Raw genomic sequence first — 26,325 nt, 5'->3', positions numbered from 1 at the left:
CGTACTCCGCTCCGATCGCCCCGCTCTCCGCCGGCTCTCTCCTCGCCTTTTAGAGTGAAGCGCTTCTACTTTTTCTGCTTCGCCCCGGCAACCTGCTAGCAGCCCTTGCAAAACCACAGCATTTAGGACTTCTGCCCCCTCGGCTTTATTCTTCCCTATTTTGCATTTCAGTGTTATTTCTACCTCTGGGCACACAGACACAGGTAAGAAAAAATGCACTTGTACTAGGCGTAAGCAGAAGACTGTCAACGGCGACAAGAGTCTGTGGCCAGGTGGGTGTTCCCTGGGTTAAAACAGACAGTCTGGTCGTGTTACGTAGCATATACATGTGTGTGTAGGCTATGGGAAGAGGGGGAAAAGAATTACACTCTCGGAGCATGGGATGAGGCAGAAGGAACCTAGCAGCGACTTGTAACGTTAAAGGGTCAGTGTGGATGACATAAATGAAATAAACACACCTTTCAGTTTGCAACGCCAAAGGAAAGGTGATAGTCATTGTTCCCAGAAAGTTGGTTCCCCTTTCACACAGAGCTTCAGATAACGTGAACTCTTGACACGACAGTTATCTCCAGTGTGTGGAGTCACTCGCCAGTGGTCTTTCAAAAAGTCTGACATCTTCAGAGCTGAGGTCAGTTCATACAAATCAAAGAAGTCTCCTTCCCACCCAATCCCCCTCTTCTCCCACTTCCTCACTCTGAAGAAAGAACAAAGGCTTTTGGGGTTGCTGCAAAATTCCTGGAAGTACCAGTCAGTGTAATTCAGGGGAGGCAGGAAGGGAAGCCCAGCAGGTCTGGTCACATTTCAGAGGGCTTGTCATAGCTCACCTGTGCGGGTGCCTGGAGCACTCAGCAAACGTGGAGAGCACTGGAGACACAGGAGGGTGGTAAGGGAGCTCCTGGGGGAAGTAACTCGACCCGCTACAAAAAAAAATTCAATGCTGGCAGCCACAGCGGTCGCTAAAAGTGGTCTGGTCCCCTCTCAGCCCACAGTCACCTAGCCATCCTGTCTGGGCACCAGGTGGCCATTGGAGCAGGTGAAAGCGTAATGCAGCACTCTCCCTGCCCCCTTCCTATCCCACACTCCCCCCCCCCCCCCCTTATTCTATGAGCACTTGGAAAGGAGTCCGGCTGGGATTCCTCCCAGGCCCCTGTGACCACCGCGCCAGCATTCTCACTTACCTCTCAGGGCCCAGCTGGGGTGGACACAGAGCTCCTAGAACGTTCATGAGAACTATAGGACAGTAAGGGGGGGGGGGGGAGTTTCCACCGTGTTCTCAGAAAGCCCCAGAGAGCCCCGCCTTTTACTTTCACGTAAAAGTGGATTAGTCTACTCCACGGAGCTAATGAATGACAACAGTGGCCTGGAGATGATGGGTATCGAGTTGGAAACAGACTCAAAGATCATCTAACACGACCCTTTATTTTACAGATGAGGAAATGGGAGCCAAGAAGAATATTTTTTTCCCAAGGTCATTCAGCTGGACAGAAGCCAGAAACCTTCACTCTGCAGTTCCCTTGGCCAGATGCTAAAGCCAGGCTATTGGGCTTCTAATCCCTGCTGGTCAGTGACCAGCTGCGAGACCAGGGTAAAGTTACTTAACCTCTCTTAGCTCCGGGTTCTTCATCTGTGAGAGGAAAAAAAAATCACAGCAGTTCCCGTTTCGCGCGGTTGTGAAGAACCGTAACCGAGATGACTTCTGTTTAGGGTTTGGGGGGACGATCCCGTGTGTTCAGTACACATTACCAGTTACTGTTGTCACTTCTCTTTTGAAAAATAGCCGACATTGCTAACCATGTGAATGACCTGATATTTTGACTTCTGTTCTTAGTAACGGAAAAGAGATACATTTATCCTGTTTAGGCTTTCCACTGGGTTGATTTTATTCCCTCTCTTTCCCTTCCCCATCCCTAGCCCCCTCTGGCCCAGATAAAAAGCAGAAATACTGCTAGAGGAAGGGAAGAATGGAATGGTCCATTTGGATGCCTTCACTTCCCCTCATTCTAGTTAGAACTACACCCTTTTCTGCAAAATACATCCTTGGCCAGACTTGTGGAGAGCAGGAGGGGGAGTGCCAAAGGGGAGAGAGGGGAGGCACAGGGCTCTCTCTCCTCACAGGTTCTGTGGGTTCTTCCCTCTTTTTGACCCGAGCCTTGGCCCCACAAGCGGAAGCGCTGCTGGAATGCCCGCCCAAAGCAAACTCGACCAATCTTTTTTTTTTTTTTTAAAGAATTTATTTATTTATTTGACAGACAGAGATCACAAGCAGGTAGAGAGGCAGGCAGAGAGAGAGAGAGGAGGAAGCAGGCTCCCCGCGGAGCAGAGAGCCCGATGCAGGGCTCCATCCCAGGACCCTGGGATCATGACCTGAGCCGAAGGCAGAGGCTTTAACCCACTGAGCCACCCAGGTGCCCCTCGACCAATCTTTAATTAGGATTTAGTCCAAGCAGATCGCAAATGGGGTGGGGAGTGGTGCAAGGTGATTTACAGTTCAAAACACCAGTACCCCCAGAAACCCTTCTGTGGTCTGTCCTGCCTTACTTACAGTTGTTTAGATGAACAACCGGACATGGAAATGGGATGCCTGCTACGCGCTTAGCCCAGTGGGGAGGTTTGTTTTGCTTGGTATCTGTGGCAACCGAACAGGCATTTTCTTCTAGCAGATCGCTGGGCGGGCTGAGCTGGTAACTTCCAACCAGTACGTTATTTCTGCTCTGTTCATTCTAGCTGGCTTCACATACTGAAAACTGTCATCACGTGGACATTTGGTATCCCAATCCCTGCCTCGCTCTGTCCCAGGATCATCTTTAACATCACCAACAAGGGGACAGCACTGGACAGCCGCTGGCCACACACCATCAGCTCAGCTCAATGTAAGAGCAAAAGGCGGGGCACTCTGGGGCTTTCTGAGAGCACAGTGGGAACTCCCCCCGCCCCCCCCCCCTTACAGTCCCGTAGTTCTCATGAACGTTCTAGGAGCTCTGTGTCCACCCCAGCTGGGCCCTGAGAGGTAACCACGAATGCTGGTGCAGTGGTCACAGGGGCCGGGGAAGAATCCGGGTCGGACTCCTTTCTAAGTGCTCATAGTTCTCCTTGACCTCAGATCACTCCTCCTAGCTTAACTTTTGCTACCGAATCAAGGTGATACTTTCTGATGAATCCCCTTATCTCCGCCAAGGTTACACCAGTCGCTGTCAGTCTGGCAACCCGAAACACTTGGGCTGCACAGGAGACCCAGAAAGTGAACACGATCTCCCAGCAACCACAACAACGACCACAAGGCTGCGGACTGGACTCACACACCGGAACGTGTTGAGGATGGCAAATGTAAGAAGGAAGTGAAGCTGGTGGAGGAAGGGAGAGACCGGGCTGGTAAGTTCACGGGTGTCAGTGAACACTTGGCCAAGGGGTCATGGACAGAGAGGGAGAGGGGACCGCAGGGAAGAACCTGGGTCCCACTTAAAGCAAGCAGCTGCCTCTCAGCACGGGCTATTAACGCTGGTCACAGGGCCAGGGCTTCCAGCGCCTCAGATATTTTAAGAGAAGTGAGAAAGCTGAGTTTTATATATATAAAAAAATCCCAAACCTTTAAATGTTACCGAGTCACTAACACATTTGTAAGACACAAGTGTATGCATGCATTGTACCCCCCCCCCGAGACTGCATTTAGCCATAAGGATGCCAATGTATCATCTTTGCTTTAAGCACTGAAGGTCATGTACTTTGAATCCCTCTTGAGACTTAGCCTGTGGACTCTTAGTTTCGACACAATATCATAACAATCAGACTCAGAACTGAACAGATACGAAGTCACGGATTAAAGGAGGGATGTAGCCCTGAGGGATAGGGACACCCTGTTGTCAGCAAGAGGTGATGGACAGAGGATGAAGTGGAAGGTTCCAGAAAAAACTCCGGGAGCAGAGCGGCGCACGATCATTCAATGAAAGGATGGCTGGCATTCATACAGCTCGGTGACTGTTTTATTACTGTCGATCAGGACCTCCAGCATTTGTAAATTATCAACTAAGTTCAGGTCACTGTGAAAGGGCTTGACAACGGTAAAGATCACTGCAAACATTGGGCCAACCAGACCTTGAAAACAAGCAGAGTGCTAACATTTAGGAATAACAACAGGAATATAAATGTATTTGTCTTATGCATACATGCTTCAGATGCTATTTAAAAAGTCATCAATTGGGGGCGCCTGGGTGGCTCAGTGGGTTAAGTGTCTGCCTTCAGCCCAGGACATGATCCCAGGGCTCTGGAATGGAGTCCCATGTCGGCCTCCTTGCTCAGTGGGGGTCTGCTTCTCCCTCTCCGTCTCCCTCTGCTTGAGCTCTCTCTCTCTCAAATAAATAAATAATATCTTTGAAAAATAAAAAGTCACTTGTGAAATGTTTTTCTTTTTTTAAGATTTTATTTATTTATTTGACAGAGATCACAAGTAGGCAGAGAGGTGGGGGGAGGAAGGGAGAGGAAACAGGCTCCCCATGGAGCAGAGAGCCTGATGTGGGGGTTGATCCCAGGACCGTGGGATCATGACCTGAGCTGAAGGCAGAGGCTTTAACCCACTGAGCCACCCAGGCGCCTTCAGAATCTTTTTTTAATTAACCATTTCCTGTACAAAGTGGGAGGCTTTTGGTTATTTAATAAACTCCCAATTATGAAAAAAATGTTTCTCTGAAAGTATTAGACAATTGTGCTGACCATACACGATCCTATATCAGGCATCAGCATTTTTTCTATAAAGTGCCACGTAATAAATATTTTAGGCTTGTGGGACTTTTGGTCTCTGATGCAACCACTGAGTGCTGCTTCCCCAGCATGACAACAGCCATAACAATACTGGCCTGTGTCTTTTTTTTTTTTTTTAAGATTTTATTTTTATTTGTTTGACAGACAGAGATCACAAGTAGGCTGAGAGGCAGGCAGAGAGAGAGAGGGAAGCAGGCTCCCTGCCGAGCAGAGAGCCCAATGCAGGGCTGATCCCAGGATCCTAAGATCATGATCTGAGCTGAAGGCAGAGGCTTAACCCACTGAGCCACCCAGATGCCTGAGCCTGTGTCTTACTAAATTTTCGTCTATGGACACTGATATCTGAAGTTCATATAATTTCCATGTCACCAAGTCATCTTCTTTCGATTTTTTTTTCCCAATCATTTAAAAATGTAAAGTCACTCTTAGTTTGTGGATGGTAGAGAAATGGGCCAGATTTAGCCCAGGGGCTGTAGGTAGTTTGCTGATCTCTTTTCTAGATTGCAATCCGGATCCTCCAAGGCCCACATTTTGCATTACTGGAGTCTTTGCAATCACCTAGAATTTCTGTATCTTTGCAGATAAAGAAACGTGAAATGAGGGCAAACAGTGATGTTGGTCATCCTTCTACTTGCATGAAACTGCTTACATACACCATCTGGGTTAGAGCATGGGGCACTGGGTCACATGCCTCAGTGTCCCTCTTCCTTCTAGAAAAGGGAGATGCTAAGAAAAGACTGACCCCATCGGGTTCTAGACAGATTTATCTATTTTAAGATTTTATTTGTTCGACAGAGAGAGGAGAGAGAGAGCATGCGCACAAGCAGGCAGAGCAGCAGAGCGGGGTAGGAGAAGCAGGCTCCCAGCTCGGCGGGGAGCTTGATAAGTGGCTCCATCCCAGAACCTTGGGATCATGATCTGAGCCAAAGGCAGAGGTTTAACTGACAGAGCCATCGAGGTGCCCCAGGTTCTAAAGAGTTTTAAACAGGTCGGGACATAAAAAGAGCTTAGAACAATGCACACTGAATGACTCAACATAAGAATAAGAATGCAGGTAAGAATGACTCAACACATCTGAGTCGTCTCTCTGTTGGCAAACTTGTCTCACCTAGGAAACTACCAGTCCCGTCCGCCTCCAGGTACGTTTAGTGAAGCAGAACAGCTGTGCTTGAGGGGTCATTCTGCCCCCTAAAAGAGCCCGAAGACAGGCAGGAGCCCTCAAGGCCACTGTTCTCATGGGCAGCACTGGCCTCTTCTGCCCTGTTCCCCTGACTCAGGGTGGGGCAGTGACCCTTCATTCCCAACTGCAGCCTCTTTAGCCTGTTTTTCCAAATCACATCCAAATGGTTACGGCTCAGAGTACCGGCCTGCTGGGGCACCCCACAGAAAGGTTATGATGGAGACAAACACACAGCATGGTGGGGAAGACTGAGGCCCTGGAGCAGGGTTTGAGAGGGGATGGCACCTACACAGCCCAGTCCATTAAGCAACAATTCTTGGTTTCAGCTCACATCCTGATCTCAGCATCATGAGATCGAGCCACGCATCGGGCACCACGCTCAGTGTGGTGTCTGCTTGTGATTCTCTCTCCCTTTCCCTCTGCCCCTTCCGCTTGTGCTCTCTCTCTCTCTCTAAAATACACAAATAAATCTTAAAAAAAAAAAAAAAATCAAGGCTCTGTTGCTTACTATATGACCCTGAAAAAGTCTCTTGAGATCACTTTGTCTTAGTTTCCCAATTTTTAAAAAAGGAGTAAATCCGGTTAAAAGATTTCTTCGGCACCTTCTTCTGCTATGCCACACAGCACCACCACATTCTTCTGGGGTCACAAGCCTTTTCCTACTTCCCTAGAAGTAGTATTCTTCGGGAAGCAAAGTTCTTTCCCTTCTGGGGTGAACTGCCCAGATTTAATTCTAATTGCCCAAACAGAAACAAAAGTGAAAGCCAAATACAAAACACAAACAGAAATTTTTATCTCCGGTTATATTCTGTTAAATTTCAAGGAACAGTATAGGTGACCGTCCTTCTGTGCAAGGTCTCCTTTGAGAAGAAAAGATTGAAGATTCATGAAGGGAACTTGCGTGTCCGGGGTCTGTCCAGATCTGGGACCGTCTTCTGCCACCCTTCTGACACCAACCACCTCCCAACTCCTCCCAACTCCTCCACCTCCATAGTTCTGAACGCGCAAGGATGGTATTTCTACCCAGAGACAGTATTTTGTCTTTCAGCAGCTGCCACAGAACTCTATCTTGAAGCTATTCCTTATCTTTTGAACATTTTCAATAAGTGGAAACAAAACAGTCTTAAAATAGAGATGGGTAGTGGCTTCCTCCAACTTCTACTTTTAATAGCTCTATTAAATTCTTGACTCTTGTTCAGTTTCTTCAATCCACTGTCCTACTAGCTTCTTTCCCACAGAACCCATCATTAACTTGAGTTGAGACAGTTTATTAGGGCAGAGGGCTTGGATCCATCCCAAAAAGCAGACACTTCTTCTTTGCTAGACATTAAAATGCTGGAACAAATTCGTCTCCAGGATATGTCCTGTGTTTGCATTTCTTCGAAGGTCTTTGCATTTGATTCTCCCACTGGTTAAAGCGCGTTCAGATTCCGATTTTATGTGTACCAATTTATCCTTTTAAATGACTTCCTTAAGCTTTATCCTTTCTCCTCAAAAACAATGGAAAAATTATTATAAATAGAGTAGGCTTGGTCCCAGTCTGCTTTGGTTAAGGCCCTCGTGACCGGTAGTGAGTTTCAATCACTACCCTTCAGCGGGTCTTCAGTATGATGGAACCTGCCTTACTGAGTGGTTTGATTGTAATGTGTTTCCAGTTTATTGATCAGTGTTGTTCCATGGAACGTGAATATCTGGGCTGCTCATTTTTGACCCTGAGATGACCTGGGCTTTGGGAAGTGAGTAGGAATGTGTTGGGGAATGCTTAGGGTAACCATCTGTCCCAGTTTGCCCAGGATGGAGGGATTTCTGGGGATGTGGGATTTTCAGAGCTAAAACTGAGGAAGTCCTGGGCACACCGGGATGAACTGGTGACCCCAGGCACCAGCACTCCTGCCCGCTCACAGCTGAGACATACTTGTTTGAGGAGTATTTAGTAACTGATCAGTGTGTGGGGCATCTGGGTGGTCCAGTCCGTTCAGGGTCTGACTTTTATTTCAGCTCAGGTCATAAGCTCAGGGTTATAAGATCAAGGCCCCCCCACCTCCCCCTCCACCCTGCCCGCATGGAGCCTGATGAAGATTCTCTTCCCCTCTGCCCTCCCCTCTCTTTCTCTTTCTCTCTCTCTCTCTCTCTCCCCAAAGGTGGGGGTGGGGGGAGGAAAGAAAGAAAAGAGAAAGGTTAAAGAAAAAATACCAGGGGCACCTGGGTGGCTCAGTTGGTGACATGTCTGACTCTAGATTTCAGCTCAGGTCATGATCACGGGTCGTGAGATTGAGTCCCGCATTGGGCTCCTCCCTTCAGTGGACAGTCTGCTGGAGATTCTTTCCGTCTGCCCCTCCCCCTCCTTGTGAGCTTGCATGTGCCCTGTCCCTCAAATTAATAAATCCTTTAAAAAAAAATAACTCAGCAGCATGGAAGGGAAAGAAATGTTTAAGCCATTGATCTGTGTAGGAGAGCACGCAGACCATCAAAAATCTCTAAACTGTAATCCATAAAAACTATATATCCCTTCCCAACATATCCCGAACCACTGAGGAATGGGGACAAAATGATTAGTGTTTGTGGGACAGCTTCACAGTCGACCAAAAAGAACACACAGATATTGTTCTGTCTACACAGATGTTCCCCAGTGGATATAAGAATGTCTTAATAACAACCTACATAATGAAGGGAGAACCCAAAAGGAAATAACTGTTATTATAGTGTTAATGGATTCCGAAATCCTGCCCCCTCCACATCCCATGTGACTTATCAGAGGTCTTCTTTCTGTTACGATGAGACTAACAGAAAAATAGGGGGGTCTTATGAATGGAAACACTTATTTTAATGTTTGCAATAAATGGGCAATAAAGCCAGAAAATGTTCACTTATTTGCGGAGCAGCAGAGTCAGCCAGCCATTTGAGCTCTCTGACTCTCAATTTCCAAATTTGTACAACCTTAGGACTGGAAGTAGAAGCTCCCTCAGGCTTCTTTCGGCTCTAAATGCTGTGATTATTCTAAATTCTGCCCAGAATAAAGAGGAGGCTGTTTTTACAGGAAAACGGCACTGGGAAATTTTGTTTAGATTCAGTAAGTGTCAAGGGAAAATGTGGTAGGATAACTGACCCGTGATATAATCAAGAAGTCTTGGAGGTGGGTGGAGGGCAGTTAGCTCAGACAGACCAAAGTCCTGGGAGAGAAGGAAACCAGATGGGGGTGTGTAGCCCCTCCAGGAGACTACCAGAGACCTAATCAGGACTTCAGGGCCTAAGCTAGGCAGTTTTCAGGTGGGATGTGGGAGAGCATTTGGAGCCCTGGGAAGGAGGGCCTTCCTTTTGCAGACCCCCAAGGAGCTCTGACTTGAAGACAGAATTAGAGATTTTCATGAAGAAGGAATCCTGTGAGGATTGGGCTAAGGAAGTGGGTGAGGGGAAAAGGAAGTGTCTAGAAGAGGGGACTTATGATGGCAGGAAGCTAAGTGCATTGGGATGATCTGAGTATCTTTAGCTTACTTAATTTTTTTAAAAAAGGCAGTTTTGGGGTGCCTGTGTGGCTCAGTCCATCTAGTGTCCGACTCTTTGTTTTGGCTCAGGTCGTGATCTCGGGATGGTGGGATCAAGCCCTGCATTGGGCTCCATGCTCAGTGAGGAGTCTGGTAGAGATTCTCTCTCTCCCTCTCCCTCTGCCCCTCCCCTGCACATGCACACACGTGCGCTCTCTCTCTTAAATAAATAAATCTATATAAAAAATGGCAGTTTTATTCTGCAAAATGTTCACAATTATGTTCTTATCTTTCAAATCTGGCTGAAAAGAAAGATGATGGGGGAATGAATCTCATCCATCTGTTCTCTGAAAATATGGCAGATATAGATATGGGATAAATATATTCTGGGGGAAAACCTGCTCCTCATGGCTTTGTCCAAAAGCATCTCGAGAAAGAATGTCATATACTCTGCAGGTCAGAGGATGAGAGAAAGACAGGCTTGTATGTAGTTCAGGCATTGAGAAATCACATCAAGAAATGGTTAAGTTAGGAAAGTAATGAATACATTTACTGTTTTGGATGTAACTTTCTAAGATTGCAAATTGTCTACTCTGAGTCTCAGAGGAAAAAAAAAAATCACCCAAAGTCTTAGCAAGATCATTTCCTTGACCAACTGATGAGTTTTTTCCATTAAAGAAGCAGCCTTATGGGGTGCGTGGGTGGCACAGTTGATTGAATGTTCAGCTCTTGGTTTTGGTTCAGGTTTTGATCTTAGGGTCTAGGGATCGAGCCCTGCATTGGGCTCCAGGTTCAGCCAGGAGTCTGCTTAAGACTCTCTCTGGCCTTCCCCACAGTGTGCTCTCTCCCTCCCTCCCTCTCTCTCTTTCTCAAATAAATAAATCTTTTTTTTTTTTTTTTTTTTTTTTAAGCAGCTTTATGAAAACCCAGATCTGGTCTTTAAGGCAGGGGCCTCTACTGTTGGGCTGTTCTTTTTACTTCTTTGGTGCAGAATAAGGCACCAGTTTGGTAAACTCAGAGCTAGTAGATCTAGCTCCAATTGAAGCACAGTCTGGCTTGAGCCCATGCTGTTCCCAAAATAAGCCTGGCATTTCAGAGCATTCCCAAGGCGAGCAAGATGCTTTGGAAAAATGGAAGGAGAGAGAACAGTCCCATTGCTGTTGACCAGCAGCAGAAAGGACTTCAGGAAATGTCCCAGAGAGGCTGAACATGGCTAGAAAATGCTGTCTTAAGTTGATCTCTCAGAACATGACAAAAGAACCTAGGGTGTGTGTGTGATGATGATGATGGGGGTGGAGGGCGAGGGGACGATGATTTGCAGCTGACTGAGTGGCAGGGATGAGCGGTATATTAAAAATTATTTCCATTTAGGAAGAACAATACCGGAGGTATCACAATCCTGGATTTCAAGATATTCTACAAAGCTGTAGTAACCAAAACGGTATGGTACTGGCACAAAAACAGACACATAGATCAATGGAACAGAATAGAGAGCCCAGAAATAAACCCGCAGATATATGGTCAATTAATCCATGGCTAAGGAGGCAACAATATACAGTGGGGGAAAAGGCAGTCTCTTCAACAAGCAGTGAGGAACACTGGACAGTTACATGCAAAAGAAGGAAACTGGCTTTCTTACACCAGATACAAAAATAAACTCAAAATGGATTATCGACCTAAATGTGAGAGCTGAAATGGTAAAATTCCTAGAATAATACATATAGAGTAACTTCTTAGACATCAGCTATAGAAACACTTTTTTTTTCTAGCTACGTCTCCTCAAACAAGGGAAACAAGCAAACTTGATTGATTGGGACTACACCAAAATAATCTGGCACAGTGCAGGAAAGCAGCAAAAGACACCCTACTGAATGGAGAAGATATTTGCAAATGATCTATTAAGGGTTAATATCCAAAGTATACAAAGAACATGTAAACTGAACACCAAAAAAACCCTAATCCAATTAAAAAATAGGCAGAGGAAATGAATAGACATTTATCCAAAGAAAAAATACAGGATCAACAACAGACACATGAGAAGATGCTCAACATCACTCATCATCAGGGAAATACAAATCAAAACCACAATGGGATAGATATCACCTCACACCCATCATTACGGCTAAAATATAAAACACAAGAAATAACAAGTGTTGGCCAAGGCTGTGGAGAAAGGGAACCCACTTACACTGTTGGTGGGAATGCAAGCTGGTGCAGCCACTCTGGAAAACAGTGTGGAGGTTCCTCAAAAAAATTAAAAATAGGGGCACCTGGGTGGCTCAGTGGGTTAAGCCTCTGCCTTTGGCTCAGGTCAAGATCTCAGGGTCCTGGGATCGAGCCCTGCATCGGGCTCTCTGCTCAGCAGAAAGCCTGTTTCCCCCTCTCTCTCTGTCTGCCCCTCTGCCTACTTGTGATCTCTCTCTCTGTGTCAAAAAAAAAAAAAAGAAAAAATCTTTAAAAAAAAAAAATTAAAAATAGACCTCCATATGATCCAGTAATTCCACACTGAGTATTTACCCATAGAAAACAGAAACAGTAATTCGAAAAGACATATACACCCCTATGTTTATTCTGGCATTATTGACAATAACCAACATACAGATGTAACCCAAGTGTCCATCTATAGATGAATGGATAAAGGTGTGGTATATATACCCAATGGGATATTCTCAGCCAGATGAATGAATGAAATCTTGGATTTGTGACAGTATGAGTGGACCTTTAGGGTATAATGTTAAGTGAAATAAGTCAGCCAGAGAAACAAATATACCATAGAATTTCACCCACAAGCAGAATTTAAGGAAAAAAAAAACATACAAAGAAAAAAGAGACAAATAAAAACCCAGACTCTTACAGAGAACAAACTGGGAATGTTTGGTGGGGGGGTGTTGGTAGATAAAGGGGATTAAGAGTACACTTAACCTTGATGAGCACTGAGCAATGGACAGAATTGTTAAATCACAATATTGTACACATGAAACTAATATGACACTACATGTTATTTATACTTGAATAAAAAAATTATTTCCATTTAAATCAATTCAGTAATTATTCTTTTTTTTAAGATTTTATTTATTTATTTGACAGACAGAGATCACAAGTAGGCAGAGAAGCAGAAAGAGAGAGGGGAGGAAGCAGACTTCCTGCAGAGCAGAGAGCCCCATACAGGGCTCGATCCCAGGACCCTGGGATCATGACCCGAGCCGAAGGCAGAGGCTTTAATCCACTGAGCCACCCAGGCGCCCCACTATTCTTTTTTTTTTAAAGATTTTATTTATTTGACAGAGAAAGCGAGAGAACCCAAGCAGGCAGAGCAGCAGAGGGAGAGGGAGAAGCAGAATCCCCACTAAGCAGGGAGCCCCATGTGGGGCTCGATCCCAGGACCCTGGGATCATGACTTGAGCTGAAGGCAGTCGCTTAACCGACTGAGCCACCCAGGTGCCCCAATTCGGTAACTATTCTTATCCCACTGGATGCTCACTATGTCTGGCTGCCCAAAATATAAAAGACCCCAAAAGAGATTATACAGTTCAGTCAGGATAATATGAGATTCACATTCATAATTATAATGTAGAGAAGACTATAGAATGACATAAAAGAGTTATGACAAAGGTTTACGACGTGTATAATTGAAAAAAAAATCAGGGAAGGCTTCCTAAAAGACAAGGCATTGATTATGGACATATTAAAACCATTATTTAAACGTGAGAGATGAAGGAGAATGGCCCATGTAGAGAGAATGACCTGAACAAGAAAAGTGCCAAAGGCAGGAACACAAGGCACAGTGTTTTCTTCTGGGAAAGCAGCCGTGGGGACTGACAGTGAGGTGGTATTGTGATAATGAGGTGATATTTACTAGGAATATGCTGATACCCAACATGCCATATTGAGATGTTTATACAGAGTAATTCAATAAGCTCTCGGAACTCCTTAAAGCATTTGGGATTGAGAAGTTATTCTTAGAGCCATGCCTTCATTAGAAAAATATGTCAAGAGTGTTAGAATGGTCTGAAGAGAGAGACCTGGGCTGGAGAGTGCACTTGGGCGGGTCTAACAATCTGTTAAGAGTGGTGCGACAGGCTGGAGTTATAGCGGTAGTGATGGGAACAAGGAGGGTGATAACTCACTAGAAACCATCCCAGACAGAATGTACAGAATGTGCTGATTAGATAGGGGGCAGGAAGCCATTGGTTAACTGGAGAGAAAGGCGGTGGCAGTCACAGAGATTCTGAGAAGTGGGTCTGTGGGAAGTAGGGAGGCGGAAGGCGGGGCATTTCAGTGGGAGCCTCAGGAAGAGATATCCAAGAGATAGGGAGAAGTGTATGAGAGGACCTGGGGAACACGAAGCAGGGTAATGACTCATCAGTACCCAAGCAGTGATGAGCTGTAGACATGAATTAGAATCACCAAGGGAAAGAGAACATTAAGAGCCAAAAAAGCAAGACTCCAGGGGGATGCTTACTGAAAATTCCAATTTCCCTAATTCTGAATTTCTCTGAGAAGAGTGACTCTAAAATCAACCATTAACCAACTCTCAATAGTCAATAACCAGGAGTAAGACAAGAACAAAATTATCCCTCTAAATATGAGTTTTTCACAGAGGGATTCTAAAAGCAATGCCCTTTAACCCATTTGGCCACATGACAGCCTTGACATAATGTTGGAATCATAGCTGAAAAAGTTAAAAATAGAACTACCCTCTGACCCAGCAATTGCACTGCTAGGTATTTACTGAAAGAATACAAAATACTATTTCAGTGGGGGTACAAGCACCCTGATATTTATAGCAGCATCAACTACAAGAGCCAAATTATGGAAATAGCCCAAGTGTCCACTGACTGATGCATGGGTAGAGAAGATGTGGTATCTATATATGACGGAATATTAGTCAGCCATAAAAAGAATAAAATCTTGCCATTTGCAATGGCATGGATGGAGTTAGAGAGTATTATGTTAGGAGAAATAAGTCAGAGGAAGACAAATACCATATGATTTCTCTCATAGGTAGAATTTAAGAAACAAAACAAATGAGCAAAGGGGAAAAAGAGAGGCAAACCAAGAAACAGACTCTTAGCTCTAGAGAACAAACAGATGGTTACCAGAGGGAAGTCAGGGCGGGGGGTGGGGGGATGGATGAAAAAGGGGAAGGGGATTAAGGAGGGCACTTGTGATGAGAACCGGGTGATGTATGAAAGTGTTGAATCACTATATTGTACACCTGAAACCAATGTAACACTGTACGCTAACCCACTGGAATTTAAATAAAACTTAAAAAGACAATGTACCTCTTCAAATATGTAATTTGTAATTGTAATTAAAAATAAATCAATAGATTTGTAATATGTAATTAAAAATAAATCAATAAATAAAACTAGATAGTCCTCAAGAAAAAAAATTTCCATGACAAAGTATTGTTCAGACTTCCAGCTTTAGTCTTTGATAAGACTGTGGCTCTTACCCTATCGCCTTTCTAAGTAAAAATGACTTTTATTATTTACTTATTTTATTTATTTGAGAGAGAGAGAGAGAGAGAGAGAGAGCATGGTGGGAGGAGCAGGGGGAAGGAGAGAAGGAGCGGGAGAAGCAGACTCCCCACTGAGCAGGGAGCCTGACACTTGACTCCATCCTAGCACCCTAGCTCGGATCATGACCCGAGCTGAAGGCAGACGCTAACCGACTGAGCCACTCAGGTGCCCCTAAAAATGACTTTCAGAGAAGAATGATTCTATACATTCACTCTAGCAGGAAGAGAGAACACTAGATTAGCCCTAAAACAACCTGAATTCCTGTTCTGAGTTTTCTGATTACTGGCCGTTCAATAAATTCAAGACACACTGAGAGAAAGATGTGCATCCCACAGGGACTGTAGGTTGCAAAGTCAGTATATAAAGGGGAAACAACATATAGTCAAAATTCCACTGGAGAAATCCCTTGGGAACGTGCCACATTAAGATGACAGGGAGTCTCCATGATTCCAACATGACCAATTTCCCTTCAACCTTGGTGCACATGGCGGTTTCTTCTAACAAGCACCAGATGAAGAAGTTTGTTGGAGCTGAGGAGCTCTCTTATGAGATACACACGGTATCTTTAACACTCGGGAGTCATGGGAACCAAGACCCATCAGGGGAATAAGCAGAATCCAGCTTAAGCTCACTCTAAACCCCAGACAAACTGGGTGGAACGGAGGGCAGGGTGGAATGGCCAAAACCATTTAAATTTACACACGCATGCATGCGTATAGGTGTGTTTGTGTGAGTTAAATGAATATAAGCTGAGACTCCACTGTATTGAGCATTGCTCATGTACCAGGGGTTGCACTAGGTATTAAAAAAAAACAAAAAACAAAAAAAACAGGGACTCCTGGGTGGCTCAGTCGGTTGGGCCACTGTCTTTGGCTCAGGTCATGATCCCAGGGTTCTGGAATTGAGTCCCGAATCGGGCTCCTTGCTCGCAGGGAGCCTGCTTCTCTCTCCGCCTCTGCCTGCGATGCGTGCTCTCTCCCTCTCTCTCTCTCTGACAAATAAATAAAAATCTTAAAAAAAAAAAAGAAAACAAAATTAGCAGGGGCAGGTTCTACCTTTGAAGCTCAGTCTAAAGACCACTGGGAACACAAACACAGCATTCCAAGGCTATTAACAGTACAGTATGGTACAGGAGGAGCGAGTCCATGGGAGTGAGAATCAAGAAAGTCTTTTTAGAGTGACTGTAAGCTGAATCTTAAAAGAAAAGCATATGTCAGTCAAATGAGAGAGAGGGAGGGAAAAGTCCAAAGCATCCTGTCAGGGGGTTGGTATAAGTCAAGGCAGAGAGAGTAGGAATGGCACATTTGGGACTCACAAGTCATCTCGTAGAGCTGGACTACACCCCACGGGATGGGGTACATAGCAAGAGAAGGTGCCAGAAAGGCTAAGAGTGCCCTGTGCCCAGCGAAGTGCTGGGATGTCATGTTGGAGGTAATGGGCATCTGCTGAAGGTCGTCAAAGGAGAGAGATGATTGCATGATCAATTTTTATAAAGGTCATCCTGTCACTATGGAGAATGGGTTGCAGCAGGTGGAGAATGGAGTCAGGGAAAATACAGTTGACCCCTGAACAATGCAGGGGTTAAGGGTGCCCGCCCCTTGTGCAGGAGAAAATCCACATATAACTTTAGACTCTCCCAAAACTTAACTCCTTATAGCCTGGTGACTGGAAGCCTTACCAATGGCAACCAGTCAACACATACCTTGCATCTGAGATGTATCATACCCTCTATCCCAACACTAAAGTCACCCAGACAAAAGACAATGTCTTTAAGAAAATCGTAAGGAGGAGCAAAGACGTTTACAGCACGGATTGTAAAAAGTCCATGCGTCAGTGGGCCCACACGGTTCAAACCTGTGTCGTTCGTGGGTCAGTTGTAGTTAGAAAGAAACGAGATTGTTGCAGGAGAGAGACGAGGGGAGACAGATAGCAGCCCCAGAGGCGGAGAGGAGGCAGGCAGCCAGATTCCGTTGACTGACTGTTTAGTCTGTATCCAGCGCGATGCCAAGAACTTGTACTCATCGTCTCGCTTTTTCTGCCAGTAACCCTAGGAAGGTGGTGCCAGGTCGTGTCATCCCCGTGGCCGTCACACGAGGGCCTGGCCCATCTCATGCCAACTCCAGCCCTCACCGTCACTCATGTGGCTGCTTTTCTGACTCACAAACACCCAGATCTCCTGCTCCCTCCGGGACCTTTGCAAGCCCGGGCCGCTCTGCCTGGCACCTTTTTCCAAGGGCATGGCTGGGTCGTTCTCATTTAGGAGGAGCAGCTCATAGACTCCTTTCCCCAGGAAGGCTTCCCCACCCTGCCCCATTTTAAGCAGGTCCCTTTCTGGATCAGCTTGTCTTTTCTTCATAGCACTCGCTATAAATCTGCAATGTTCTTATCTGTCTGCTTATTCTTGTCTATGTTCCACGAATAGAACATATGCTCCACGAGGCTAGGGGCCTTCTCTGTCTCACTCACTACAATATCCTAATACCTAGCATAGTATCTATCTAGGTTCTCAATAAATATTTATTAAGTGAATATACATTTTATAGATGAAGACCTAATAACAATAATAAAAAATTAACACTTAACATAGGTGCTGGGCACTAGTCCAGTTCACTTAAGCCTCATATATTTTCCCCATTTTATAGATGGGGAAACTGAGGCCCCCAAATTCAGGTAGCCTATCCGAGGTCACACAGCTTATAACTGGCAAAGCAGGGATTCAGATCTGGGGAATTTGGCTACAGGTTCCATGCTTTCAATACCTTTGCTCTACTACTCAAAGTTGATGCCTTTTTATAATATCAGGCCACGTGACTGGAGGTGGGGAAGCTAGGATTCCAACCTGGATCCCTCTACGTCTTGGAACCCAAGCTCCAGGGAAAGCCAGATCCACAGGATGGGACAGTGAGAACTGCCCAGAGAAGGGGAATCCAGCCTGTGGGGCGGAGCTAAGAGAGGATGCTGTGGGATTCAAGGGCACACCAAGGTGAGAGGGTACCGGCTGAGGTCTGAGTGGGCAGGATTTGAGGTTCTCATTGTACCCACTCCCTCTTTTGCTGTGCCTTCTACTTGCTCCCAAGGCGCCTTACTCAACCCTTCTGATTCCATCTTCTTGTTGGTAAAATGTGGGCTTAAGGGCTGACCAGACAAGATTCTTGAGAAGATTAAACTAAGATAAGGCGATGTTCAGTAAATAGTCACCTCATTTTTCCTGTGCATCCCACTCGCACGAAAAAGCCCGAGTTCCAGGAAAATGGGCTAACTATCCAGATGACATAAGTAACGAGAGAACACTCTTATGGTCCGGAGGGTCCAGCCATCTAACCATCCCACAGACTTAACAAGACCTACGATGAGCTAAGTTCCATCTTCAGATCACTTGCAGGTTTTGCAATAATTAAGGGAAGAATTCATCAAAGTAGGTACAATTTAATCTAAAAGTAGACACAAGTCTACTTCTCCTTTTTATTCTTACTTCTTGCTAGGTATAGGAAATATTTGTCTTTGGACAAGTCACATATTTTAGTCTTCACATTTCTCATCTGTAAAATGGGAATGGTAGTCCTTTTATAGGGGTCTTATAAGGATTAAAAATCACGTGTAAGTACTTTTGCAAAATAAGTACTCTCTCAACATAACGAAGGAACATGATTAAAAATGTTTTTATGGGAGGTGCCTGGCTGGCTCAAGTCAGTTGAGCATGTGACCCTTTTATTATTTTTTAAAGATTTCATTTATTTATTTTTTGGGGGGAGAAGAGCACAAGCAGGGTGGGGAGGGGCAGAGGGAGAAGCAGACCCCCTGCTGAGCAAGGGTTGGGCGGGGGGCATGCAGGACTCGATCTCAGGAGCCCGAGGTCATGACCTGAGCTGAAGGCAGACAATCGACTGAGCCAAGCAGGCGCCTCGAGGCATGTGACTCTTGATCTCGGGGTTGTGGGTTCAAGCCCCATGTTCAAGCCCCAAAATAAAATCTTAAAAAAATATGCTTTTATGAGGCAGAAGGGATATGCTTATTGAGCTCACGCCACTGCCACAAAAGTAACTTAATTCGTATTCTCCTAATTACAATTGCTCAAGGGCTTAAAGTTTTTTATCTCGGCTAAATCTTGCCCTTCCGGTACCAGGTGGAGATGCTCATAAACACTCTGCCCTCAGGACAAGGAGCCATTTTGGTGTGGTCTGACCAGCGTCACCCTAAGGAACCACCTTCCACCGTAGCCTGCCTCCTTGGGAAAGAGACCCAAGAAAGACTGTCAACATTCTTCGCCACCTCCCACACCCCCACCTCCACCTCAGTTTGGTTAGGCACAGGGATTTGAACCAAGCAGGACCAATCTGAGGACTGCCTTACACTGTTTCTGGGACTCTCAGCAAAAAGATCTTCTTGTCCCCTAGGGCGGCCAGCTGTCAGAACTGTGTATCTAGAGATTCTTCAGGCTATCTCTGACGCCCTGTGGGGAGGACCTGTCTGAATGGCGCCAACACAAAGAGAGAGAGAGAGAGAAAGAGACAAGGTCACCAGCTCGTCCCAGTTCACCGGGACTTTCCTAATGGTAGCCCTCAGAGTCCCATACCTAGGACTTCCCTTTAGCTCTGGGCAAACAGGAAAAGTTTTTCACCCCGAGAGACCATCTGGCAAGGAGGAGTCCTGAATATATGTTTCCACTCTCAATCTAGCTTTATTTGGAGCCCTTTGAGCATCTCAGTTCTGTGACCCAGTGGGTTCTGGTTTCTATTTCAGCAACTCTGAGTTGTGTTTCTGTCATTTGCCACTTCAGGAGTCAGAGCACACTCCCAAAGAATGTGCACATATAAATACAACTCGAAGTTAAAGAAGCAAAATAAATCGAAGTAGGAAACATGCTATTTTTAGATTTGAAAAATGCGGAAATGTGATCATGCAGTCACTTCTGAGGTTGAGATAATTTATTTGAAGAAGGGGCTCTGAAAAAAAATGTATACAAAATGGAAAAAAGGAAGAGAGCCAAATGAAAACATTCTTATGGAAGAAAAACCTCCTGGCATGAGAAAGGTCAGAGTAATGCAAGAGCAAAAATTCAAAAGAACAAACTTACATAGTGGGGGGAGGGTTAAAAAAAAAAAGTAGCTGGGGGAGAAAAAAAGTAACAGCTTTGCCTTTCCATTGAAGATGGACTGCTCCTGAAGCAGGATCAGAAGACAATTCAGGGGCACCTGCCTGGCTCAGCGGGTTGGGGCTTTGCCTTCGGCTCGGGTCGTGCTCTCCAGGTCCTGGGATCGAGCCCTGCATGGGGCTCTCTGCTCGGTGGGGAGCCGGCTTCCCTCTCTCTCTCTCTGCCTGCCTCTGCCTACTTGTGATCTCTGTCCATCAGATAAATAAATAAAGTCTTTTAAAAAAAGAAGACAATTCATCCACAGGAATGGACTTGCAAAAAAACAAGTGCAATGGCTGTTTCTGCAGATCCTAATCAATTTCACTAGATTTAAAGCAAAAATCTAAATGACCTCTGGCTCTTCACCGTGGGGCAGGTAGGCCAAAGACCGTGCTATAAGAATGACCAGAACCTGGTGTTTTGTAGTGTCGGTCAGAGAAGTGTTGAAATCTGTGCTCCTGGAGGGTTTCCTTTGGGAATGTGGCCAGAAGGGAGAGGTCTAGACAGTCTCTCTGTAAAGGAGCCGCACAGAGTGGAACTGAGAGCCCCTCTGCCCGGCCTCCCCTGAAGGATTCGAGACTGGGGCCTCTTTCCCCAAGGGACTTTTTCTGGCCTGTTTCGATACCATTTCTAATTCTAATGCAGAATGGAAAAGCTGAAGCGTCTCACTAGAAAGAGAACATGGTTGGGGGGGGGGGGGGCATGAAGCTATGTGATTCCGGGCTACCTCTGAGAACATACTTTCCATTGAATCTCACCAACTTCAAACGATTTTCACTTGGTTTTCTGATGTCACCTCATTAGAGGGAACTAGTCATTTTCTTGGTCCTGTTACTTTGGTGGGTGATTTGGGGAAACTGGGGCACCCTTGCACGGTCTTTCTAACACAACCACTTTAATTTAGGATGGTAGGGGGAAGAAAGGAAGGAACTTTTGAGGGAGGAAAGGAACAACACTATCTGTACTTGTACGTTTTGCAAAATTGATGTCAAAATCGTACTTGCTAAAGGATTGTTCCTCTTTGCAGGTGACCATGAAAACAGAAAGAGCGGCTATCGTTGCAAGTTGTCTGATAACAAAGAACCAGATTCACACACTAAAGCTTAAGTCACAAGGAATGCTCAGGCTTAAAACCTGGGAGTTACTTGACTGTGTGATTGGATTTTACATTGCTTTTGAAGATGGAGACATCGAACCTCCGCCAGAGTATTTGATGATTTGGTTTTTTTTAAAAATAACTTGTAATTCAGGAAGACCCCACCTTCAAGCAGGATATCCTTCTGCTTTCTCCCTGAACCAGGATGCCATCCAGCATCTAAGAAAGGAGGCAAAACCGCAGGAGACGTCATGTTATCTTGAAAGGTGTCCCTTGCAGAATCAGACCTGAAGGATTACTGATCCTGGGCTGTGCTCGACTTTCCCCCTGAAGGATGCTCGTGGTGGAGCTCTCGCCTCCGAAGGAAACGCAGTGTGTTCGCCAAGGCTAATGGGCAACCGAGAATCCAGACTCACCAGCACTTCTGCCTTCCTACAAATTCCTCATTGCCGCATGCCGGGTGTTATTGGGGTGCTGGGCATTGTGTTTTCTGCGAGGAAAGGCACAGGTAGAGCCAAAGGGGGGTCTTCTTATCTGGGCCCTCATTTGGTAGTTGGGGAGATTTGACGTTCCAAGAGGTTATGTGATTTACAGGAGTGATACAGTCCCTCCGAGAGGGCGGAAGCCAGCGAGCGTATATACCACAAACCTAGAGCAAAACTAGTTTCCTCTCCTGGGCTTATCTGCATAACCATCTTGGTCTCCCATCTTGTCTGTTTGACTATGGCTGGAAAGGAGAAGAAGGGGACTAAAGGGAAGAAGAAAAAAAGGGGGGAAGGTGAAAGATTCTTTTTTCCCTTGGTTTTCTTCTATTGATTTGACATTGAGATGACTGATCGTACACCTGCCACAGTAACCACGGACATTTAACACCAGCCCAAATGCACGTTTTTCTTCTTTAAAAAGTTATGATTCCGGCTTTTGTTAAGCTAATGAAATGCCCTCATCTCAAACCATATGTGGGGAACCCCATATGTAGTACCGACTTTTTATAAATCAAAAGGGAATAGTGAGAAGAGAAAGGGGCTACATATTTATTTGTGAAAATCAGCCTCGACATACCTAATGCTCCCAAATTATGCCAATGATTGAACAGCAGACAAGAGATGAAAAGAGGGGGCCAGACCGAGAGGGAGGTCAGGAGAGCCCGAGCTCCCAGTACAAGAGCAAACCTTATTCACTAGGCCAGTCGCCCTGGGATTCAGAGACCAAACACGGTATTTTCCAGAGAACGCGGGCATGTTTATCGCCCAGCAGGCCCTGCCCTGCAGCCTGCGAGCACCTACCAGTGTTTCCAAGTTGGCAGTCCCCCAAAACCAGAACAATGATTGCTTTTCTCTTGCTATAATAATGCTGTTGAGTTCATCAGAGGTCCATTTTGTATTTTTCATTGAGTCCAAAGCATGCGATTTCCTTCAGAAGAAATCCTATCGTGGTTTATGCAGTTTTTAAAAATAATTGATCTGGTCCTTTAGTAAAGGTAGATATGTTTTGATGAGAGAAGAAGGAGCTGTTCCTAGAATCTCATTATTGATCTGAAGTAAAGTGTTAAAAAAACAAAACAAAACAAAAAAACTCTACACATGTGATATAGTCTATGCGTGAGTCCAAATACTGCTCACCTCACTGGGTCTAAGGGAGGCAACTATGGTGTAAAGACTTATGCTGGGTCATTCATTCATTCATTTCATCACGCAATCATTTATCAAATTTATTGACCATTTACTGCATGTTCTAAGCATTGAGGATGCTGCAGTTAACAAGATAGAAAATGACCCCAGCATCATGGAGCTAATAATACAGAGAAGGTCAAGAACAAACTCATGCAAATAAGTAAATATGATCATCCCAAATTAAAAAAAAAAAAAAGATTATTCCAAATTCCTTTGAAAGAAGAACAGGATGGGGTGGTCAGCTCAGCCTCTGGGAGCGGCGACATCCGGCTGACCGGGAGCCTGTGCAGGTCTGGGGTTAGGAAGGAGAATGGCTGAGGCAAAGACCCCAGGTTAAGAGTGAGTCTGGCAAATCTGGAGGAAAGCAAGAACACCACTGTGGACCGAGAACAGGAATGCCTATCGCGGTAAAGGTTTACTAAAATGAACGCAAAAGCACACGACCAGCAATAAAGCAATACCCCGGAAGGGTCTTACTGGGCCATGCATGGCCATGGTTCTGCACATGGGAAAGATTAGAGGGAGAACTACGGATTTCACTCTTCATCTTCTATGTGCACAAAAAAGGAGCCGGCTCTTGAGAAGCCTTTCCAAGTACAGCACACTGCGGGCACGTGAAACATGGAAACACACATACCTGGGATCCGATTCAGCGTCACCCAGAAATGCTCATCGGGGCTGAAAGTGTCTTTGGACCAGTGGAGCAAGTCAACAGCCCGCGGGTCACGGAGGACAAAGTCGGTGAACTCTCTTGACAGAGCAACATAGGCAGAGCCAAAGTAAATGGTGAGGTTATGGGGAGGAGGGGGCTTGAGCGCCGTGGTTCTGATCACATAGGAAAGTTCTTTGTCCAGGTGCTCCCGGTGCACGAACTTAGTCCGTCCAATGGCGTGAGCTGGGGGCAGCACCCCCGGGGTGATGTTTTTCCCCTTAAAGCCTTTCAGATACTGAATGATCTCCTTGTTGGTCTTCAGGGGGAAGTCTTGCCCACACGTGTTGATGGCGTACTTCCAGGGCACCTTGGATGCCGCGAGGTCTTTGAGGCAGTTCAGGTCAGCCTGGAGCCTGGAGATCCCCCCGTAGACAACAGGCTCCATCTTGGAGGCCAGGAAAGCATTTGGGAAGCAGCTCAGCAACTGCTCTACTGACTCCTTGAATTCAATGGTCGCCTTTTCATCCACGTGAACACAGTAGACATTCTGGGGCATGTAAATAGCTCGGAAGAGTCTTGCAAAGGTATTGAAATGGTGATGGATGACCATAATATATGCCAAAGGAAATTCAGCTTCTTCCTTGGATAAAGGGGCCGTGATGTAGTGGCTTTGGGTCAGGTAGTCCTTGCAAGAAGACATCTCGTACATTATCAGTTTGTTTCTCCACAAGAAGGGCGTTTTGCCTTTGATGAAGGATGTGCAAACCTGAGTCAGGATCAAAGTGTCTGAATTATTCGGCCTCTGGAAGCTTTGCTCTCCCCCAAAACTGAACACGTAGAACACAATAAAAATGATCACGCAAGAAACAGAAACTATAAAGAGGTAACGCATCGGAGGCATGCCTCACAGGGGAGCAAGATTGCAAAGACGGGCAGAATCTGGAAGTCCTTCTCCAAACTTACTTTTTCCTCTGAGTTCTTAGTTTGGTACATACTCCAGTCATTCCCAGCAGCCCGAAGGAGACGCTGGGAATTGAGTCCGTTTCATGCCGGGAGTCCAGCTGGCTGGCTCGGTCCCGTGCTGATATTAGCAACTGGTCCCGCCTCGTTCTCTGCTTCTCAAACCGCCTTTGTCTAAAGCCCAGCAGCAGGTTCCTGAAGCCCAGCCTTTTCCCCTCCTCTGCCTCCCTGCCTGCATCTGCTCACCCCAAAAACTCCGGCAACTCCTTTCCCCCTTAGATTTAGCTTCTCAAATATCTTTTCTTTCCATTCCCACGTGTTTCTCCCTCCCACCCCCTTGTTATTGCCATTCAGGGAATTAGCGCCCTGAAAGCCAAAGTTGAAATAATGCGTTCTGGCAGGCGTGCCATTTCCTGCTAGTCATTGGCGGGCTGCGGTGCGATCCTCTCTTGCTGCCCCTGGCAATCACCTGGCTCCTCGGCTCTTCCAGGACAATCCACAGCATGTAATGTGGCTTCCGTGCTCAAATACTTTCATGAAAAACATGCTCTAACGACAAAAGGGACTGAAGAGATAAGATCTAAGAGAACAAAACAACAGCATCCATCCCCGCTCCTTTGTAATGCTTTCCGCCCCGCCCTAGCCTTTACAAAAACAAGAGATTACAGGGCACCCACTCCCAGGGGACCTGACAACCGAGGCTCCCTGTGACTTTGAGATCAGGTGCGAGCCCCTCTCCTCCCTTTATGGCATCTATGGAGGTGCTTGTCACAGAATGCTGGGGTCACACAAGCTAGTCCCAAGCTACATCCCCTGATTTACATAAGGACTTAAAGTTTCCCTGGAAAGAACTTGAATTCTGGCCACAAGTGCTGTTCAGATTGAGGGGAGGGGAGCACACAGGTCTTAAACACCAAGAGAACATCATCAGTACTTAGAGAAGTGTGTTGTACCTGCCCAGTGAGGCTTATTGACCTCCTAGGAATGGAACCATGTTTCCCCCCACCTGTAAATGGTATCAAGCTCTTTGACTTAGAAGCTTCTCATCTTCAACCCCTCACTTTTCTACCAGCTGCTTTAAAAAAAAAGATTAATGTATTTTATTTACGATGACTTTTTTAAAAAAGATTTAATTTATTTATTTGACAGACAGAGATCACAAGTAGACAGAGAGGCAGGCAGAGAGAGAGGAAGAAGCAGGCTCCCCACCAAGCAGAGAGCCCAATGCAAGGCTCAATCCCAGGACCCTCAGATCATGACCTGAGCTGAAAGCAGAGGCTTTAACCCACTGAGCCACCCAGGCACCCTTATTTACAATGACTTCTAAACTGCCAGGTCAACAGTTTTTCCCATTTTTTCCTCGGGCTCTGAATGTCAACCTCAGACCCTCTGCCCTATGGCATCAACTCAAAGCACAGACTGAGTGGCCCCCACCCACCCTGAAGAAATAATGTCCTTCAATGGGCTTTCTCTCTCTTCTTTTGAAAAGTCTCTACCCTGCTATTAATGGAATTAAGATGACAATATGCTGATTCCCAGCTTTGGCACGGATAGGAAAACCAATGTGAACCCCTCACTGTTCCAGGCACTGTGCTCCAAGTGATGGACCTTCTGAGTACGGATATTGTTTAAGTAAACTTTATGCCCAACATGGGGCTCGAACTAGCAAACTGCAACCCCCCACCCCCATCAACTGTCCCTTGCGCTACTGACCTAGCCAGCCAGGCCCTCTGTAGCTTTCCTTTCTGCTAGTTTTCATTGTTCCTACTTTTCATCCTTCCAACTTGTACCTTCTCTTCCTCTCCCCTTCACTAAATCCTCCTCATTCTTTAAGACCCGCCACGAGTATACTCCATGTAGAACCCATCTTCAGA

At 45.8% G+C, this 26,325-nt stretch overlaps 1 protein-coding gene and 1 long non-coding RNA gene across 3 annotated transcripts; one reads left to right on the top strand and one right to left on the bottom strand.

Annotated features, from left to right (window-relative positions):
* Positions 1-153: 153 nt before the first annotated feature.
* Positions 154-23,452, top strand: LOC123941634. 2 transcript variants are annotated; one of them, XR_006818323.1, is made up of 5 exons: positions 154-272; positions 1,429-1,585; positions 2,725-2,870; positions 3,176-3,369; positions 21,098-23,452. It is a non-coding gene; the product is annotated as an uncharacterized LOC123941634 (long non-coding RNA). The 2 variants fall into 2 exon arrangements; XR_006818322.1 differs by lacking the exon at positions 21,098-23,452 and having other exon boundaries at positions 3,176-4,252.
* On the bottom strand, positions 19,329-24,751 carry LOC123941633 (N-acetyllactosaminide beta-1,6-N-acetylglucosaminyl-transferase-like). Its single transcript, XM_046005026.1, has 2 exons — positions 23,477-24,751; positions 19,329-19,406 (listed from the first exon to the last, which is right to left on the bottom strand). Exons 1-2 carry the CDS (start codon positions 24,390-24,392, stop codon positions 19,360-19,362), a joined length of 963 nt encoding a protein of 320 aa, XP_045860982.1. The 5' UTR covers positions 24,393-24,751; the 3' UTR covers positions 19,329-19,359.
* Between the last annotated feature and the right edge of the window lie 1,574 nt (positions 24,752-26,325).

This window comes from Meles meles, chromosome 5, assembly GCF_922984935.1.
Source record: "Meles meles chromosome 5, mMelMel3.1 paternal haplotype, whole genome shotgun sequence".
NCBI lineage: Eukaryota > Metazoa > Chordata > Mammalia > Carnivora > Mustelidae > Meles > Meles meles.
The sequence above is the reverse complement of the archived record's forward strand: the minus strand, read 5'-3'. Positions and strand labels throughout refer to the sequence as shown.

Bases quoted from the DNA above. Each gene is read 5' to 3' on its own strand.
- LOC123941633 (XM_046005026.1), bottom strand. From the start codon at position 24,392: ATGCCTCCGATGCGTTACCTCTTTATAGTTTCTGTTTCTTGCGTGATC. The intron at 19,407-23,476 runs GTATGTGTGTTT...GGCGCCATTCAG, and splicing joins GACGCTGAATCGGATCCCAG to ACAGGTCCTCCCCACAGGGC.